The sequence below is a fragment of the Caenorhabditis remanei genome, chromosome IV (assembly GCF_010183535.1).
Source record: "Caenorhabditis remanei strain PX506 chromosome IV, whole genome shotgun sequence".
Classification (NCBI taxonomy): domain Eukaryota; kingdom Metazoa; phylum Nematoda; class Chromadorea; order Rhabditida; family Rhabditidae; genus Caenorhabditis; species Caenorhabditis remanei.
In genome coordinates this window covers 10,904,421-10,922,357 of record NC_071331.1, presented here as the reverse complement: position 1 = coordinate 10,922,357, position 17,937 = coordinate 10,904,421, and the positions used below count along the sequence as shown (strand labels likewise).

The window sequence follows — 17,937 nt, the reverse complement described above, 5'->3', positions numbered from 1 at the left end:
GTGAGTTTTCAATCGTTTAGTTATTGGATTGACACATAAACAATCTGAAGTAAGATAAACTGAAGTCAATACGATTCATGATTGTATAGACTATTAAAGTTGGAAAAATATTGCTGTAACTGAACTTATATAAGAAGTGGCATTAGTTTGATTTATGATATTTTCTTGACTCGAAAAGTATAGTAAGATGAAATTTTCGGTGTTATTTCTCTAAATTATACTTGTCAAATCACGGGCCGGCCCGCAGGGCCCGCAGCAAGCTTTTTTTTCAATATTTTGACGGGCCGGCCCGTGACAAGTATGCTCTAAATGCGTTCAATAACTAAGGATGGAGTTTACCTTGGCACGATTGAATTCCAGTCCATTAACATCACTACGTTTCAAAAGCATTAGGAAACAGAATTTCCCATTACTTACAGGTTCATTTTGAAAGCTGTGCATACTTTCTTTGCATTATAAATTTCCAACATGCAGAAAAATAATCAATTAATAAAATTCATTATGGAAACGTACAAAAAAGAACCAAAACAACAAGAGGTCACATAGAAAAGAGATCAAGTTTTGATGATATTTTCAGGAAAGTAAATAGAATAAGAAATAGAAGATAATAATGAAACTATGGTTGTTCAATGTTCACATCCTCATCGAAATATTCCGAAAGACTTGTCAAATAGAAACTCCAGTATCTGAAATTAAAGAAAGAGGAGTTTAGATAATTCAGAAGAGAGATGAGACTTACGAAATGTTGAAAAGCATGTACGCCGTTGGGAAGAATATTGCACTGAAAATAAATGACTATAACATTTTCTAAATTTAATTTAATTAACAACTTTCATAGAACAGTAAAATACTCCTAATTACGTTTTGATCTTCAGATCTGATTGTAATTGTGGTGTAATAAAAATTTTTTTTAACTGCATCAATATTTTTTCTCAAACTTTACAGTATCATCGAATCCGTAGATCTTGTTACGATCGGGTATGTTTGTTGAATATCTATCGATTCACCCACCTATAAAAATCAACAGTTTCGGGTCGTAACTCCTTCATTGCCCTCCATTTTCTCCTCAATCCACTCATCCATTTCCGTTTTTCTCTTCGTTTTGTTATGTTTTGATACGGTTGTTCGAGTTCCATTGGTGCCTGAAATTGGGGAAGTCAGGGTTACGGTTTCATGAATGGATTTTAGTTGAAAGGCTTTATTAAAAGGTAATAGTCGCAAAATAGGCACTGATCATTTAGCAGGGGTGTGCGGAACGGAATTCGGAATTCCGAAAAATTCCGAAAATCGGCTCATTTTCGGAACGGAATTCCGATCGGAATATTCCGAAAAAAAAATTTCGGAACGAAATTCCGATCGGAATATTCCGAAAAAAAAATTTCGGAATGAAATTCCGATCGGAATATTCCGAAAAAAAATTTCGGAATGGAATTCCGATCGGAACGTTCCGAAAAAAATTCGGAATGGAAGAGAAAGTACTGTACTAAAGGCGCATGCGCACTTTTCATGACGGGTCTCGAACAAATTTTTTCCGCAGTTTTCAGGCGGTTTTTTTTAATTTTCGTCTTTTCGCAGTGTTTTTTTAACAAAAAAAACGGTTTTCAGCATTCGATATGGGTAAATGGGACAGTCTGTTGAAAAAAAATTCCGAAAGTCCGAAAATCGGAATATTCCGAAATTCCGAAAGTCCGAAAATTTGAAATTCGGAATAGTCCGAGATTCCGAAATTCCGAAATTTTGAAACTCGGACATTTTTTAGTGTCCGAAATTCCGAAATTTTCCTGTCCGCACACCCCTGTCATTTAGTAAGTAACGAGCCCCATTTTGAAATAATTTTTTGAAAAAATGTTACAGTTTCATGATAACCTCTTCAAAATTTAGTTTCTGGAAGCTGAGCTGAGTGTGGTTCATTACATAGTTTCAGTCATCAATATGTCTGATTTGAAGTATAGAGGACTCACATAATCTTCAGCTGGAGGCACTCCACTGTCATTCCGTAGTGAATTGACTCGTTTGTCCACCCAGAACTGCAAAACGCTTTTAGAATCTTGAAAAAGAAACCCGTTGAAATCATACCTGTCTCAGTTCTAAATGAGGACTTGTCTGCATACTCTTCCATGAGAATCCCTCGTCATCTTCATCTTGTCTTTTTCGTTTTTTGATCTGGAATTTTATAATTGGAAAATTTTTTGAGCTCATTATTTATTTTGGGCTTTCATCAGGTTTGGCAACGCATTGAAACATCAGAAAAATGTTTACATTTAAGTAAAAAACTGACTTTCGGAGGCAATCCCTCATTCCTCGACATGAATCCAACGACCGCCAACTCGAGAAGTGATAGGAAGATGAATAACATTCCAGATAACATCCATACATCGATTGCTTTTACATAAGAGACACGTGGCAGATTTCGAATAATATTTCCGAATTGAAATGTCATCGCAAGGAGGGAGTTGACTCCGAGCATTGTTCGGGCGGGGATTGCTCTGCAAAGATTTGGGAATTTAGAGGGTGGAAGGGGGAAGTTGTAAATGATTTATAATGAGTAAAAAAAACTATAGATGTTTCGATAATATTATTGTGGTTACTGGTATAAAAAAGTTGGAACTATAAATGTTTCGATAATATCATAAAATGAAGCAACTAGAGTGTCGCCTCGGAAGACACCCTGTCCCGCGAGTAGCTAGAGTTCATGCGAGTCCCGCGGGAATTCGGTCTCGGTTCGTCCCGGTTCGTCTCGCACTCTGTCTCGGTTCGGTTCGGTTCGTCTCGGTTCGGTTCGTCTCGGTTCGGTTTGTCTTGCATTCGGTTCGTCTCGGTTCGGTTTGTCTTGCATTCGGTTCGTCTCGATTCGCAAAAAGTTCGGAAAGTTCATTTCCCGCAAATTACTCGCAAAGTTCACAAGACAAAGTGAACTATTCTCGTATTTCACGCGTTGATCATTTCTACCGTTAATTTTCTGAAAATAAAAATTTGGTAATTAAAGTCGTGAACTTTTTCTAATCTCATTTCCATTTATTTTTTCTGAAATTTATTTTATTATTTTGGAAAAGTTCAAGACTTTAATTACCAAATTTTTATTTTCAGAAAATTAACGGTAGAAATGATCAACGCGTGAAATACGAGAATAGTTCACTTTGTCTTGTGAACTTTGCGAGTAATTTGCGGGAAATTAACTTTCCGAACTTTTTGCGAATCGAGACGAACCGAATGCAAGACAAACCGAACCGAGACGAACCGAACCAAACCGAGACAGAGTGCGAGACGAACCGGGACGAACCGAGTCGAGCCGAAACCGGGAAATCGGGAATTTTGCGAGTTTCGTCTCGCGAGGCGACACTCTAGAAGCAACAGAAGCAGAGATGTTACATATATCAATTGGGTTTTCAAAATTTTAATAATTAGAGTTTAAAGAACAAAATTCAGATAAGAAATACATGGAAACACGATTTTGTCTTAAGTTGGATTGCTCAATTATAGTTGAGTCATGTTTCAAATATTGCACAACCCTGATAGATAGGTCCAATCACATTCAAATGTACTCACCTCGGTCCCAAATAGAATGAAATCCAAGAGATGACAATTGTGACCATAGTTGGTATGTATCTGAAATTTCGAATTCTTTGGAAAAACCAGGAAAACAAGACTATTTACCCTTGTAGAACATACCACCCGTATCTTCGTTGGAACACAAAAGCGACAGTCAACTCATCCCACCACCCGGCAGGGTACATCTGAAATTAAAGATACTCACGGCCCACTAGTAGTTCAGTGATAATGCATGTCTCATGTCTTGCATAAATATACCTAATTTGTCTGTTTCTAGTTCTCATTATTTCTAAATAGAGTATTCCCGAATACTAATACAACAGACGATTTTACAAACCTGCTCTACTGCAATCACACTGAAATTGACCAATTTGAAATCGGGTAGATCAATTCTTTTGAGTAGAATAACAGGATATGGCTGGTTCCACGACATTCTCACTTCTCCGGTGTTGTAATTGAATCTGAAATGTTTTCTACAGTTTCATATCAGTTATTTTATGACAGTATGGTAATATTCCTCGATTTTTAGATAAGAAACAAAAGCTTATTTTGAATTTTATAAATATCAAAACAAACTACTGTTTCATATCAGCTATCTCTAAATTTTAATCATGTTAGTGGATTTTGACTCGATACAAAAACGTACGACTCAAAAGTGAGATAACATTTCTGCTTGTCAAATGGAAATCGCTTCAGTTTCATATCACATGGTCCAGTTAGTTTCATTCGATAATTCGTCCAAAGTGTTCCATTTGAGAATACCATTAGGAAGACGTTTCTGGAAAGTTTTATATTATATAATAAACTAGGTAATGAAAATTTGTGGAATGTCTGAAATGAAAACTATTTTACTGTTTCAAACATGTGGTTTATGATGTTCGGATTCTCTCTACTTCAATATGACGATCGTTTCTTTTTTTCAAAACTAACTCACCGAAACGGTGATTCATGAATAGCTGCATTTTTGGAATTGATAAAACAAGTGTTGGGTATCCATAACCTCTGCAGAACCTTATCATCAAATGAGATATTCCGTTTACATGGATTCATATCTTCGTATACTAATGCAGGATCCTCCCAGAATTCGTTGATGTACAGATCTTAAATAAGGTAATGTAACAGCTGATGGCGCGCTAATAACAACAAACCGATTTCGAAGTCTTGTGTAAGTTCTGAAACAGATGTCACTTCTTGAACCCACATATCGACTCGGACATGTGTTGGATGCGATGGTATGTAGTGCTGGAAATGTTTTATTATTTTCAGTTTCACATTCTTCAAATATTGAAAAAAAACTTCGTTTCGATGCTGATTTTGTTTTTGATAATTCTCACGTTGCTCACCTTATTATAACTATCTTTGAGTAACGCATTGATGATTTCCGTATCATTTGCACAATTATCCAGTGATTGAGCGATTCCTTTCGATGATTGAGATAGTAGTTCGGTGAGGAATGAAACCATCACCCAACCGGGATGACTCATCTGAAAATTTGAAGTTAGTTGAGGTGACGGGGGAGTGAGGATTGTTGTGAATTTCTCGGTTTCTTATAGTTTTGATAAGTTTAACACATTCTCATTTTGGGATGCATCTCTGAACTGGGTTCGTCTTTATAATAATCATAGTTTCAATGGGCATCCAAAATGAATACATCTTATTCAATATACGGCTTGTGCGAAAGAAAAATTACAGTTATCGTGAAACATGAAATCAATGAATTTTTAAAGGTTTTGTTTATAATCCATGTCGAGAATTTTGAACATTTTTAGATTTTGGGTGCAATAAATACTGGATACATGAATCGAATATCATTTATCATGATTTCTGATTAATTTTTGATTCATGAAACTGGAATATTTCGGGCTGAATAGTGATAACTACTTGTGAGTAACCTTTTTCTTATAACCTCGCTCTACTAAATTTTTTTGAAACAATGAAAAGAATTAAAAAGTGAATTTCAAGGTGATTTCAAGGTGATTTTGCAGAAGTGGCATCCACCCTTCGATGAAATAAATAAATAAAATTAAATTTCGGTAGGTCAGAGTTAAAAACAATGTTGTCTCAATGAATTAAAAATGTAACTTGAATCCATAAAAACTCTTTGAAACATATAAATTTTCCCTCCACGGTGGAGGCCCTACCCAAATTCTCAAAATAAGTTCAAATTGTTATTGAGAACACACTCTTACCCATCGTGGCATGATGTGTCACCTTCCTTCCCCTTGCGTCACACGAATCCTCTCAGAAGCGACACCCTTTCTTTTCTTTTTTCAGAATCAGATTCTCAAAAAAAAGTAATGGAAACGGAGAAGACGTTGTTCACTTTTTCAGAAGTAGAAGAAGGCGTAGAACGAATAAACAGTGACAAAATGAAGAAGAAGGAGGAGGAGGAGTGGAGAGGAAGGTCATGGAAGTGAGGCGACGGGACTGAATTGAGTTACGGATAGAAGAAGAAGACGGGCGGCGGGAGACTGACTTCATTGACTTCTATTCTTGATTTGGTGACGAAGAGAGATTTGAAGAAGTTTGAGGAGTTGAGGAGGAGAGAAGAAGTTATAGATTTTGGAAAGAGACGAAAAAAGAATAATCGGGGAGGAACAGAAGGAGGAGAAGGAGGAGAAAGTTCAAATTTGCACGGAACATTACTTGGGTGCACATGGGGGACAAGGTTCAAGATATGGGAGTGGTAGGTGCTTTGCACCGGTGTGGAGTATGAACGAAGTGGAATATTGAGAAAAATGAAAGTTTTTCACTGTTTCGAGGAAGCGTAATTTTTGTTATCGACTGATTTTAAACAGTGAAGAGAAGTTGAACCCCATCTTTCCATAGGTTTGAAAGTTTTTTGAGCGATGCTGCAATGCTCATCACAACGAGATATTCTCAATAATGAGGACGGCTGGGACATATAATCATTGTCAATCACCCAGATTCAATTTTAGTTCGTTTTTGTGTGCGGGTCTTAGTCATTGAAGCGCAATCCCAACCCATGAGGTTAAGTGATTCCCAACATCTATTTACTGTTCAATTATTTTATTGAAGGTATGAAGTAGGAGTCATTAAACAGACAATTTTTTTGATTTTCTATATATTCTGCCCTTGATAGGAAAGCCCTTGAAAAGTGCTCCATTTTTGTTGTCATTGTTTAAAACCAGACTTTTCAAAAATCGGGGCGGCTCATTTTTTGTCGTGGACAAGACTTAAAAACAAGATGTCAAAACATTTAAATTTTGGTTCAAAACGGGCAGGACCGGGTCGAGTGGGCCGGGTGCGGACCTTTCCGGACCGAACCTAAAACAATTTTTATTCCGGCCCTGCACAAGTCTGTTTAAAACCATTTCAGTTCAGCGGAACTATGTCGAAAAACCATAATGACATGGGAAACAACAAGAACAAATAAGCCATTATTTTCGGTTTCATTTCTCCTAATTTAACATTAATTCGATACAGGAGAATATTCTTTAATTTTTCTTTCATGTGCTCTGAACAGTAGAGTTGATAATGGAAGTTTACCAAAACAGTATTGAAAAAATAATAGGTGTATTCAATGATCTGTAACTTTTGGAAAATTAAAAATTGGGAGTATGAGAGAAGCTATCAGCAGCTCATTTAGGTTTTTCATACTTGTCACGGGCCGGGCCCGCTAAAAATATCTTCCGGCCCGGCCCGGCCCGGCCCGTTCGGCCCGTCAAAATATTGAAAAAAAAATCAGCCGATGATCAGAATCAGGATCAAGAACTTGCTGGAGGCTTCTGAAAGTAGTCTTATCGAATCCCCCGACCTCTTTTTAGTGTAAACCGAAGAAAAAATTTAATTTCCAAGACTTTCAATTCTATTTTTCAAAAATAATTTTTTGCTGCGGGCCCTGCGGGCCGGCCCGGGCCCTGAAATTTTCAGCGAGCCCGGCCCGGCCCGGCCCGGCCCGCGGGCCGGCCCGTGATTTGACAAGTATGAGGTTTTTGTCACTGAACTGCTACAAAAAACGTGAATGGCAAAATCATATTTAATTTAATTTATTGACACAAAGAAAAAAATCAGTAGTTAACACTTGAGACCTGATCAAGCCCCTCACGAGGCGAAAGACCAGGTAGGGGTGGGGGAACAATGTATAAATAGAGGATCATAATGGCAAGATAGGGTTGGGGAAAGATAAATTTAAAACCGAATATTGTGGATGTATTGGTGGTGAGAATTTCAAAAAGAATAAATTAATATGACTGACAGTTAAAATGGAATGGGGCGAGTGGGGGGCGATATAACATATTGGAGGTGAAAAAGCTCATAATTATAACCGATTAATGGATTGTTCAAGAAGGGAGATGAATTTACCGGGTGGGAGAAATTTGGGGCAATTAGATGTGATGGAATTCCAGATGGGGACTGTGGAAGAGAAAAAGTCATTAACTTGGGGCCTAATACAAATGAGTGTCATGGGGCGTCTGTTAGAGTTGGACAGTCTGACATATGCCTGGATTTCAGGGAAAAAAAGTAGCGCCGCAAATGATTTTATAAAGTAGAATTAATTGTGATTTGAGACGACGGTGACGGAGGGAGTATAAGTCAAGAATCTCGAGACGATTTAGATAGGAGGTATAGTGTATGTTACACCTCTGAAGAACTTTTCTGGTAAACGAACGAAGAGGTTTTTCAAGTTTATGAGAGAGGATGCTAGAGGGAGACGGAGAGTAAACAGAAGAGCAATATTCAAGAACTGGAAGGACATAGGTGTTGAATAAGTGTTTGTACAGAGGAAGGGATCGAGATCGAAATGACTTGAGTAGTTGGCTGCAGCGTAGGATAGCTAATGAAGAAGATTTGGCGATATGGCTATCAAATTTCAAGTGTGAATCTGTTAACAATCCTAAATCCCGTACTGCTGAAGATTCGGTGATGGGGATGGAGTCTATGTTATAAAGATGACCCGGGTTTTTGGAACCGAGCCGTAGAAGAGTAGTTTTAGTATGAGCAAGAGGGAGAGAGTTGGAGGAGGCCCATTTGGATACAGTATCGATACCGGTTTGCAAAAGAATAGGGTCGTGAGAGTAGAGCTTGATATCATCCGCAAAAGCTGCAAAGTGTAAGCTGGGAGGAAGAGAAAGCAGGAGATCGTTTAAAAAAACTAGAAAGAGGAGAGGGCCGGCTACTGTACCTTGTGGAACTCCAGAGGGTATGGGGGAAACTTTACTATTCAAAGAACCATTAACCATGACGGAGAAAGTACGATCCTTCAGGAAAGATTTGAACCAGGAAACGTATTGGGTGGGGATACCAAAACTGTAAAGTTTCTTGAGTAAGAGAGTGTGGTTTACCTTGTCAAATGCTTTCCAAAAATCGAAAAAAACTACGTCAACAGTCTGGTGATCTTTAAGAATCCTTTTGTAGTTGGACGTGGAGTAAACAAGAGAACTGGGGCAAGAACGACGAGGAAGGAACCCGTGCTGGTGAACGCTAAACTGGTGACCTACGTCCAATCTGATTTGACGGCAGATTATTCTTTCAAAAAGGCGTGCAAAGGGATCTGTTAGACTTATGGGACGGTAATTTTGAGGTGCGGAGGGATTACCTTTCTTGAAGACGGGTATAATAGTGGCGTGCAACCAGGCTTTGGGGACAATTGAAGATTTAAATGACTCAGAAAATATTATGGAAAGGGGTAAGGCAAGAGTAGTGGCGCATTGTTTGATAACGTAGTAGTTGGCTAAATGAACTGAGAAACCACATTTGGAGGGAATCTTGGTGATAGCTTGCTCAATAACCCATGGGGGGAAAAGGTCTATGGGTGGGAGTGCATGAGGGGAAGATGACGGATTGATGATGGGAAAGGATGGAGAGGAAGGCACGGTGGAATTATAATTTGACAGAAATTCAGAAGAGAAAATAGAAGCTTTAGCGGAATCTGAAGTAATAAGTTCGTTGCCTACGGAAAGATGTGGGATTGCAGACCTGCCTTTAACCCGTGTGTTTATCAAGGCACGGGATGACCTACTGTGGGGGGCGGCGAGGATATGATTTTCGCGGCGGTAAAATTTACGTTTGATACTATGCTGAATGTTTTTGATTCGGGCTTGGAATTTACGGATTAAAGCAGGGGGAGGAGTGGGTAGTTTGAGAGCTTTAGAATATGAGGAGCGTACCCGTTTGAGCTGCCTGGCAAGGTTAGAAGGACCGCGGGTTTTGACAGGAGACATGAAGGGGGTGTGGGAGGAAATTAGATTAGAAAGGATTGAGATAAATTTATCATATTTGTCAGATGCTGAGGGGAGGGTGCTGAGTAGAAGATCCCAGTCAGTAGAAGCCAGTGAAGAGTTTAAGGCTTTGAAATCGCATTTACGGTAGTCAAGGCGATTGCGACAAACGGGTGGAGGTCTGGATGTATTAGAGTTTGTAATGGGAGGTCCGAATACACAATGAACGCTGAGATGATCTGAATTGAGAAGAGGTGGACTACATTCTAATTTATAGATGGGAAAATCGTTGGATGTGATGATGAGGTCGAGAATGTTGGAAGAAGTAGGGCCAATTCTAGTAGGAAAGTTTGTGAGCTGAGCAAACCCACGGGAATCTAGAAAGCTCTGAAAGTTGTGAGGAGCATGAGATTTATGAGACCAGACTATTTCGGGAAAATTGAAATCCCCGATTAGGAGGCAAGATTTGAGAGGGAGGAAAGTATTCAGGTGATTAAAGAGAGCTTCCGACTCAAGGGTGCGTGAATCGGGTGGTCTATAAACTAGGCATATAGTAAATGGAGCGAAGTTGGAAGAAGAAGCAGCGGCTGGTGCAATCTTGCAGGAAAGAATTTCAGACTTGTGGAGAGGATAGTGGACTGCTGAATTAATTTCAATTGGAGAGACTGTGATACTACTTTTGGATAAAATTGCGACTCCGCCTCCTCTAGACTTATGATGAAGGGAGGGATCGCGGTCAAACCTAACGATGTTGATATCAGGAAAGGTAAAGAGAGAAGATGATACAGTTTGATCAAGAAAGGTTTCGGTTAATGCTAAGAGGTGGTGGTTGGAAGATCGGAAGAAGTCGATGATAAGGCAAATTTTAGACAAGGAAGCGACACCGCGAACATTGGAAAGTAGAACATCTAGGCTTATGTCAGACTGTCTGGATTGGATGATTGGGGAAGATGGAGTCAGATAAGAGTGAGAAGGAGAGATGGAAGAAGAAAATGAAGGAACTAACTTGTGAGAAGAGAGAAGGGAAGAAGGAGGATACCAGGCATCTAGATAAAAGGGCGAGGGTTACGGTTCAGCTTGTAGTCGATATCCACCATGATATACTTGGAAGACTTTTCCTTCAGATTGTTGTCGTATACGAACTTTCTCGATTCGTAAAGTCTTTTCAGCTCCTCCTTAGTGAGATCCCTCCGAGCTCGTGGGCGGTTATGGATAGACGAGAGAGACGGGTCGGAGTTTTTAACTTTGTAGAAACCATGGAGAAATTTGTCACGCTCGGAGTTGTTAGCGAACTGGAGTTTCAGTGGACGACAGGCGGTCTTAGAAAAGTGACGATGTGCTTCGGAAGGCACCGGGAGTCCGTGAGTGGTACTGAATTTTGTGAAAAAAACCAGGTCTAACTTCTCTTGATCAGGGTCTTCTTTATTATCTGGCATCCTCTCGACAACGGCCCGGGTGGCCTTGTCCATGATTTTAGCGGCCTCTTTAGCAATAGAAAGTGTATCGATAGGCTTAGCCAAACCATTCAAAGCAGCGTTAGCGTAGGATTTGGTATTCGTGGAGGGATCAGTGAAGACATCGTCGCGAACAATTAAACTAACCGGCTGTCCGATGGGAAATGGGTCTGGAAGGATAGGACAAGTGTCGGTCAGCCTTTCGCTGACTTTGGCGGACGCGGATTCCATCAGGCTAGATTGAAGTTCATTGATTTGGTGGGTCAGTTTCACGACATGATCGTAAAGCTTCCTGTAGTCTTCGTAGGCAACATAACCGTCGATAATATCAGAATCCGTGAGAGCCCTTTTAAGGCTAGGGGGGCCGTGTTTCAGCATCGAAATATTGATAATGAGCATCGAAATATTGATAATGAGCATCGAAATATTGATAATGCATCGAAATATTGATAAAGCATCGAAATATTGATAATGAGCATCGAAATATTGATAATGAGCATCGAAATATTGATAATGAGCATCGAAATATTGATAATGACGAAATATTGATAATGATATTAGGTGATCCTAAAAGGGATCTACATTTCAAGATCTTTTGAAACATTGGATACAATTTAATGAAACTGTGCTAAAATTGCATCCAAAGTGAAATTGATATGAAGGTTCAGGTAATCAATGAAATTGTTCTGTCAACTTAATAAGATTTTTGTAACCAAGCTGAAAAAGTAAATTTTTTTAATAGTAAGATCATAGTTGTAGCATGAATCGAAATCTCATGAGCCTGTGAAAAAAAGGTAGTTGGAAATATTGACAACTTTTTTCGAAGGGAAAAAACTTTTCAGACGAAAATAGACCAAACGACTAATGATAAAATTGGTGATTACGCTTATGACTTTTTTGAAATAGTCAGAATATTTCATGATAAGGCGAAAAGTGTACACTGCCACTTAATTTCAAAAAGGTTCTACTTTGAATATAGCACCGATCAATGTTGATGTTATCATTACTTTTTTAAACTAAAGATAAAACTCTTGAAACATTAAATTTCGAGAAAGCTAAAAACCTACAGTAACCTATTATCAAACAAGGAAAGGGTTTTTAATAAATATGCTCGGTATCTCTCTATTGTCTTTTTCCGATATTCAGTAGCTTTGTTCAATTTCGCCCGGATATGGTATTACAGAGTCAAAAAAGGACATTGACGTTGCATTGTCTGTTCGAACATTAACTAGATTAAAATACAACGTCTCTAAGGTTTTTTTCTTTTTTACTTGTTTTTTTCCTGGATAGAGAAGGACACGGTAAGCTTCATCTTTCCGGAGACAAGAAAGAGTTTGAGTTGTCAAAAGAACGGGGAACATTAGTGCATGAATGGGTAGAGTAGTGATCAAAACAACAACAAACAAAATGACGACATTTGAAAGATTGTGGCGTATTTTGAAACCAATACGCGCAGGAATAGGTGAAAAAATTGTGAATGGTTTCAATGACATTTACATAACGAAAATTTTTTTGTAGACCGACTGTCAACCCTAATACTTAACGATGGGCAAGAATAGGATACACGAGGCGGGAAACAGTAAAATGTTCAAGTATAACTCGAGCTTGGACAATATATGTAATTTTTCTGTTTCAGAAAAGTTGTTACAAGTAACAATCGATTTTGGAGCTCTAAATTCGAATAGAATTGAATCGTTGTTTGGTGGATAGTTGCTTCAGGGGAATTAAAATCTATGATTACGCGTGGGAATGCAAAACCTCATCTGGTCGATGGGCGTGGTCTGAAAGATGACCGAATATTCAGTGTCTTGGTAAGCGAGAACGTCACCTACCACCATTCCAGGTTTCCTGTGTTCTCAGCTATAAACTTTATAGCATGTTTCACTAAATTCATAAGTCTAGACGTGAGATAAAAGCCGCATTATATAGGTCCAAGAACATTATCTGGAATAATTTGTTTATTTTAGAAACAAAAGAGACAAAAATAGTGAAATTTTCTGATTTTAGATTCCTCCATCGATTGATTCCAACAAATCCCTATTTAAAAAATGAAAATCTTGAAACTGTAACTCTAATTCGAAAAAGGTCAAACTCCATCGAGATACCTACAGTAACCCTATAATAAAATAAGGGAGAGAAATCATAGGATACATGTGACTTCTGGGAATAAGACATGAAATCGAAACAATGTCAACAAAGTGAGAAATTTCAGGAAATCTCATTTTCGGTTTTTTCTTCTTTTTTTCGTTTACTCATGACCTCCTACTATTTGATTTTATTTGAGTATTCTTTGCAAAGAAAAGAAAGGAATGTAGATTCTTGAAAGAAGTCCGAAGGGAACTGAGAAATTTCAGAAGTTATATCAAAACTATGTGTTTTGGTGGGTGGTCCCCCCACTAAACAAAAACTTTTTTCACGCCGCCTCTCCTATTTCAGATATTTTCACCCGGACCGCCTCGGGGCATATTATGAGAAGACGTCCCGGAGAATAGAGAAGAAAAAAAGAAGAAAAAGAACGGACATGTTGCAAAACAATAAAAACTCACAAATTTCATGCATTTTCCCTTTTTTTTTCTTTTTTGGTCGGTTTTGAGCCGACAAAATGCCTCAACTTTTTACAACATAGTTTTTTTGAACATCTGAAAATGCGAAGGATTTCTATCGAAAAGATATGAGAACCATAGATTTGCTGTTTCATTAGTATGAAAAAATAAATAAATGGTATTCATGTTATTATCCTGATCCACCGATTGTTAATATACAAACTTTATTGTTCATCACATTTCACCTCCCCCCCCCCCCCCATTTCGAGAAAAAAATATCTCAAAACTAACTTTTTCCTCCTCAGAGGACAACAATTAATTGAGTTGAAGATAGCTTGAACAGAATAATGATGCCCAAAATTTTTCACTATAGTGCAACTTATTCTGAAAACATCGTCAGACCGAATGGAAACAAGAATAGCATGGTTTCTGCAACTGCACTAACGAAGACTAGTAAGCAGAGTGGGAGAGGAAGTACATTATGGAAGGTATTCATTCGAGTAAAATTTCAATATTAATTTGATGCAGCACTGTTCTTTAAAAAACAATGCTGGAACAGTATGGATTTCCGAAACTACTTATACTTTCAAGTGTCATCCAGTAGCATTATTCTTGTTATTTAGAGATTCACTGATCTCGATAAACTGGAGTGAGTATGAAAAAATAGATGTCGCCATCAAAATTAGTTTGTGTAACGGCAAGAATTCGCCGAATAGAGTTCAAGATTTCCAAACGGAATTAACATAGCGAAGACACAAAAAAACTAATTGACATAAAAAGGCGCCCAAACAGACGGGATCATGATCTGATATGCACGGAAGAAAACTTTCAGAATCGCAAAACACGGAAGACTTCCGCGCATTTCAGATCATGATCTAGAGACTTTGAACAGGTTATTATGTTTTCAATAGAATCTCATCTGAGGATCAGATTGAATAGGCGTTTGGCAACTCTGCGGCGTGCCATTTTTTCATGTAATTTCGAGCTGGATTTTGCAGAAAAATAGTCGGTTTTGATCAAATCGACAGAAATTTGTCATTAATTATGCAAAAAAGATTAAACATGAAATTTAACAGCGGCAAATTGCAAAAGTGGGCAGCGCCAAGACACATCCTTTCTCTGCGCCGCCGAAAGATCTTTTATTAAAAACATAACAGTTACTAGAAGGGACATTAATTAAGAAGATGTATGTGCGACTCAGATAAGGTTCCTACTGGACAAACCAGATAAAGAAGGTCTAGTGTTTTTAGTAGTCGCTAAAAACGAATCTAAGAAATCAGGTTTGGTATCATCCACCTAGTTTCATTATGTTTACCTAACAAGCCACATTTTCAGGTACGAGATGCATGCCAATTGTCTGCCCAAATTATGAATACATTTACGCTAATCTTGAATCAGTTTTCAATATGGACTTTTAAAAAAATGAAAGGAAAATTTATGACACAAATTCAAGTCGATGCTAATTGAAATAAGATTACCTACTTTTTAAATGTCCAAGCACACAATACTAAAAACATGAATAGGAAGATTACATAAATTTGAAGATTACATCATTTTCAGTTTTAAAACCAATCAATTTAAAATTTAATACTTTCAAAAATTAAAAAATCTCACCTTGGATGTCTTCGGTGCCGGATGGCGTGCTTGCTTCAGAAGAAGAATCACAATTCGGATATCATATTGCCAAATAAAAAAGATCCCGTTACACCGGAAGGATACCTGAAATGTCAATCTCATTGGTTTCGATTCCAGCATTCTGGTGAGTCCGAATGAAAAAATTGTCGAGGAGTGAAATAATAACTGAGAAAAATTGAACGGATAAACTATAACTGAAACAAGAAATTAACTGAAAACGAGAAGAATAGTTCCAGCTTGAAAGTATGTTGTACACAGATTGAAAAGTGAAGAAAAACGAAGAGGTTGACAAGACTTACTTGTCTTCTTTTTTACTCCGTCCGTTTAGAGAGAGAAGAAGAAAGAAATAGTGTTTCGAGTTGCGAAAATTCGACAAATTGGACGATGGAAACGAAGCAAAAACATGGTGGTCTCCTCCCTCGTTCTTGTAGTCTTTTGGAATTAAGCGGTAGACAGAAAGAAGGAAATTGGAGAAGGAAAAAGGGGAAGAAGGAGAAGTGAGAAGTAATGGAGAGAAACGTTCTGGAAACAATTTGGTAGAGGTGGTTGAAAAATGACGAATTAATTTTAAAGTTTTGGAAAATTTGGTTTCAATAGTATGATTTCACTGAATCATATAACGCATTCTCTGTAAGACTCGAGCATGGCACCAAAGGGTGTGGGCCTAGGGCCTGTATGCATGGTACAGCTTAGATATTGCAGTCAAATATACTATTAGTCATTAGTAACCTATATGCAGAAATTTGAGCTCGGGCTCCGGGTTACGGTAGTACTGTAGGTGCTCAAAGAGCAAAAAAATTATTTTTTTGTTTTTCACCGTAGAACGCTGTAATTTTTGGAATGAATTGAGTATCATTAGTGTAGTATTTTCTCAAAATTTTAAAACATGAAAATAATTTTTGACCAAGATATAACAAAATTGGTCCATTTTTTCTGACATTTTGGGAAAAACTGTAATTTTTATGGAACAAATAGGTAATACCTTTTTACCAAACTATGTTTACATGAGACAACAATGTTTTAGCTTTATTTTAAAAATAAAAAATTTCAAAAAATCCTATACTGTTTTTTGAAAAATCTAGATATCTGAAACTGAAAAAAACTTTTTTTGAGATAACTCAAAAATTGTTTCAGAATCAAACTGTTCATCCTTTTTTAAATGTTTTTTGTACTGACACTTTATTTCCAACTCTTCAACATCATTGAGAAAAATGAACTTCTATGTATGAATTTTCGCCAAGTTTTCCACTTTTTTCAAAAGTTGATTTTTGAAATATTAATAATGAATACCTTTTTACCACACTAGTTTTACATTACACATCAACACTTTAACTTCATTTTGAAATTAAAATTTCAGAAAAAAATCGATACATATTGTCTGAAAAATTTTGATGTCTGAAACTGAAAAAAATTTTTTTTGAGATAACTTTAAAATTCTTTTAGAATCGAATTCTCCGCTAAATTTGGAGCATTTTTTGTATTGACCTTTTATTTCTAATTGTTTCTCATCATTATAAAAAATCCAATTTTCTTTCAATTCAACCATTTTAAGAACATAGTCAGTTTCAGGCTCAAATTTGACGTATCACGTGGTTACGCAGTTATTTATCTCTCTAAATAGTTTGTTCAAGTTATTACTGTTAAGATCTTTTCTTTATTGACAAGAAACTATTTCTAGTTTTCACAAAAAATGTTGCTGAAAATTTTTTGGTAGTGAATGCTTATTGTTGCTAAAAAACTTTGAACATAAATCCTATTAATTAAACATGGATTAGAATACTTATGAACTACAAAATCTATTTAGAGAGATAAATAACTGCGTAACCACGTGATACGTCAAATTTGAGCCTGAAACTGACTATGTTCTTAAAATGGTTGAATTGAAAGAAAATTGGATTTTTTATAATGATGAGAAACAATTAGAAATAAAAGGTCAATACAAAAAATGCTCCAAATTTAGCGGAGAATTCGATTCTTAAAGAATTTTAAAGTTATCTCAAAAAATTTTTTTTCAGTTTCAGACATCAAAATTTTTCAGACAATATGTATCGTTTTTTTTCTGAAATTTTAATTTCAAAATGAAGTTAAAGTGTTGATGTGTAATGTAAAACTAGTGTGGTAAAAAGGTATTCATTATTAATATTTCAAAAATCAACTTTTGAAAAAAGTGGAAAATTTGGCGAAAATTCATACATAGAAGTTCATTTTTCTCAATGATGTTGAAGAGTTGGAAATAAAGTGTCAGTACAAAAAACATTTAAAAAAGGATGAACAGTTTGATTCTGAAACAATTTTTGAGTTATCTCAAAAAAAGTTTTTTTCAGTTTCAGATATCTAGATTTTTCAAAAAACAGTATAGGATTTTTTGAAATTTTTTATTTTTAAAATAAAGCTAAAACATTGTTGTCTCATGTAAACATAGTTTGGTAAAAAGGTATTACCTATTTGTTCCATAAAAATTACAGTTTTTCCCAAAATGTCAGAAAAAATGGACCAATTTTGTTATATCTTGGTCAAAAATTATTTTCATGTTTTAAAATTTTGAGAAAATACTACACTAATGATACTCAATTC

At 36.8% G+C, this 17,937-nt stretch overlaps 2 protein-coding genes across 2 annotated transcripts; both read right to left on the bottom strand.

Moving 5' to 3' along the window:
* Positions 1-616: 616 nt before the first annotated feature.
* Positions 617-5,750, bottom strand: GCK72_013222 (uncharacterized protein; the record flags this gene model as incomplete). Its single annotated transcript, XM_053729728.1, has 14 exons — positions 617-686; positions 740-781; positions 1,012-1,142; positions 1,962-2,027; positions 2,077-2,163; positions 2,279-2,486; positions 3,547-3,606; positions 3,655-3,734; positions 3,887-4,010; positions 4,196-4,327; positions 4,484-4,649; positions 4,698-4,791; positions 4,893-5,033; positions 5,739-5,750. The coding sequence occupies 14 exons, from the start codon at positions 5,748-5,750 to the stop codon at positions 617-619; spliced, it is 1,413 nt and encodes a 470-aa protein (XP_053584500.1).
* Positions 5,751-10,777: 5,027 nt separating this feature from the next.
* GCK72_013221 (uncharacterized protein) lies at positions 10,778-11,563 on the bottom strand (the record flags this gene model as incomplete). Its single annotated transcript, XM_053729727.1, has 1 exon — positions 10,778-11,563. The coding sequence occupies one exon, from the start codon at positions 11,561-11,563 to the stop codon at positions 10,778-10,780; it is 786 nt and encodes a 261-aa protein (XP_053584499.1).
* Positions 11,564-17,937: the final 6,374 nt, after the last annotated feature.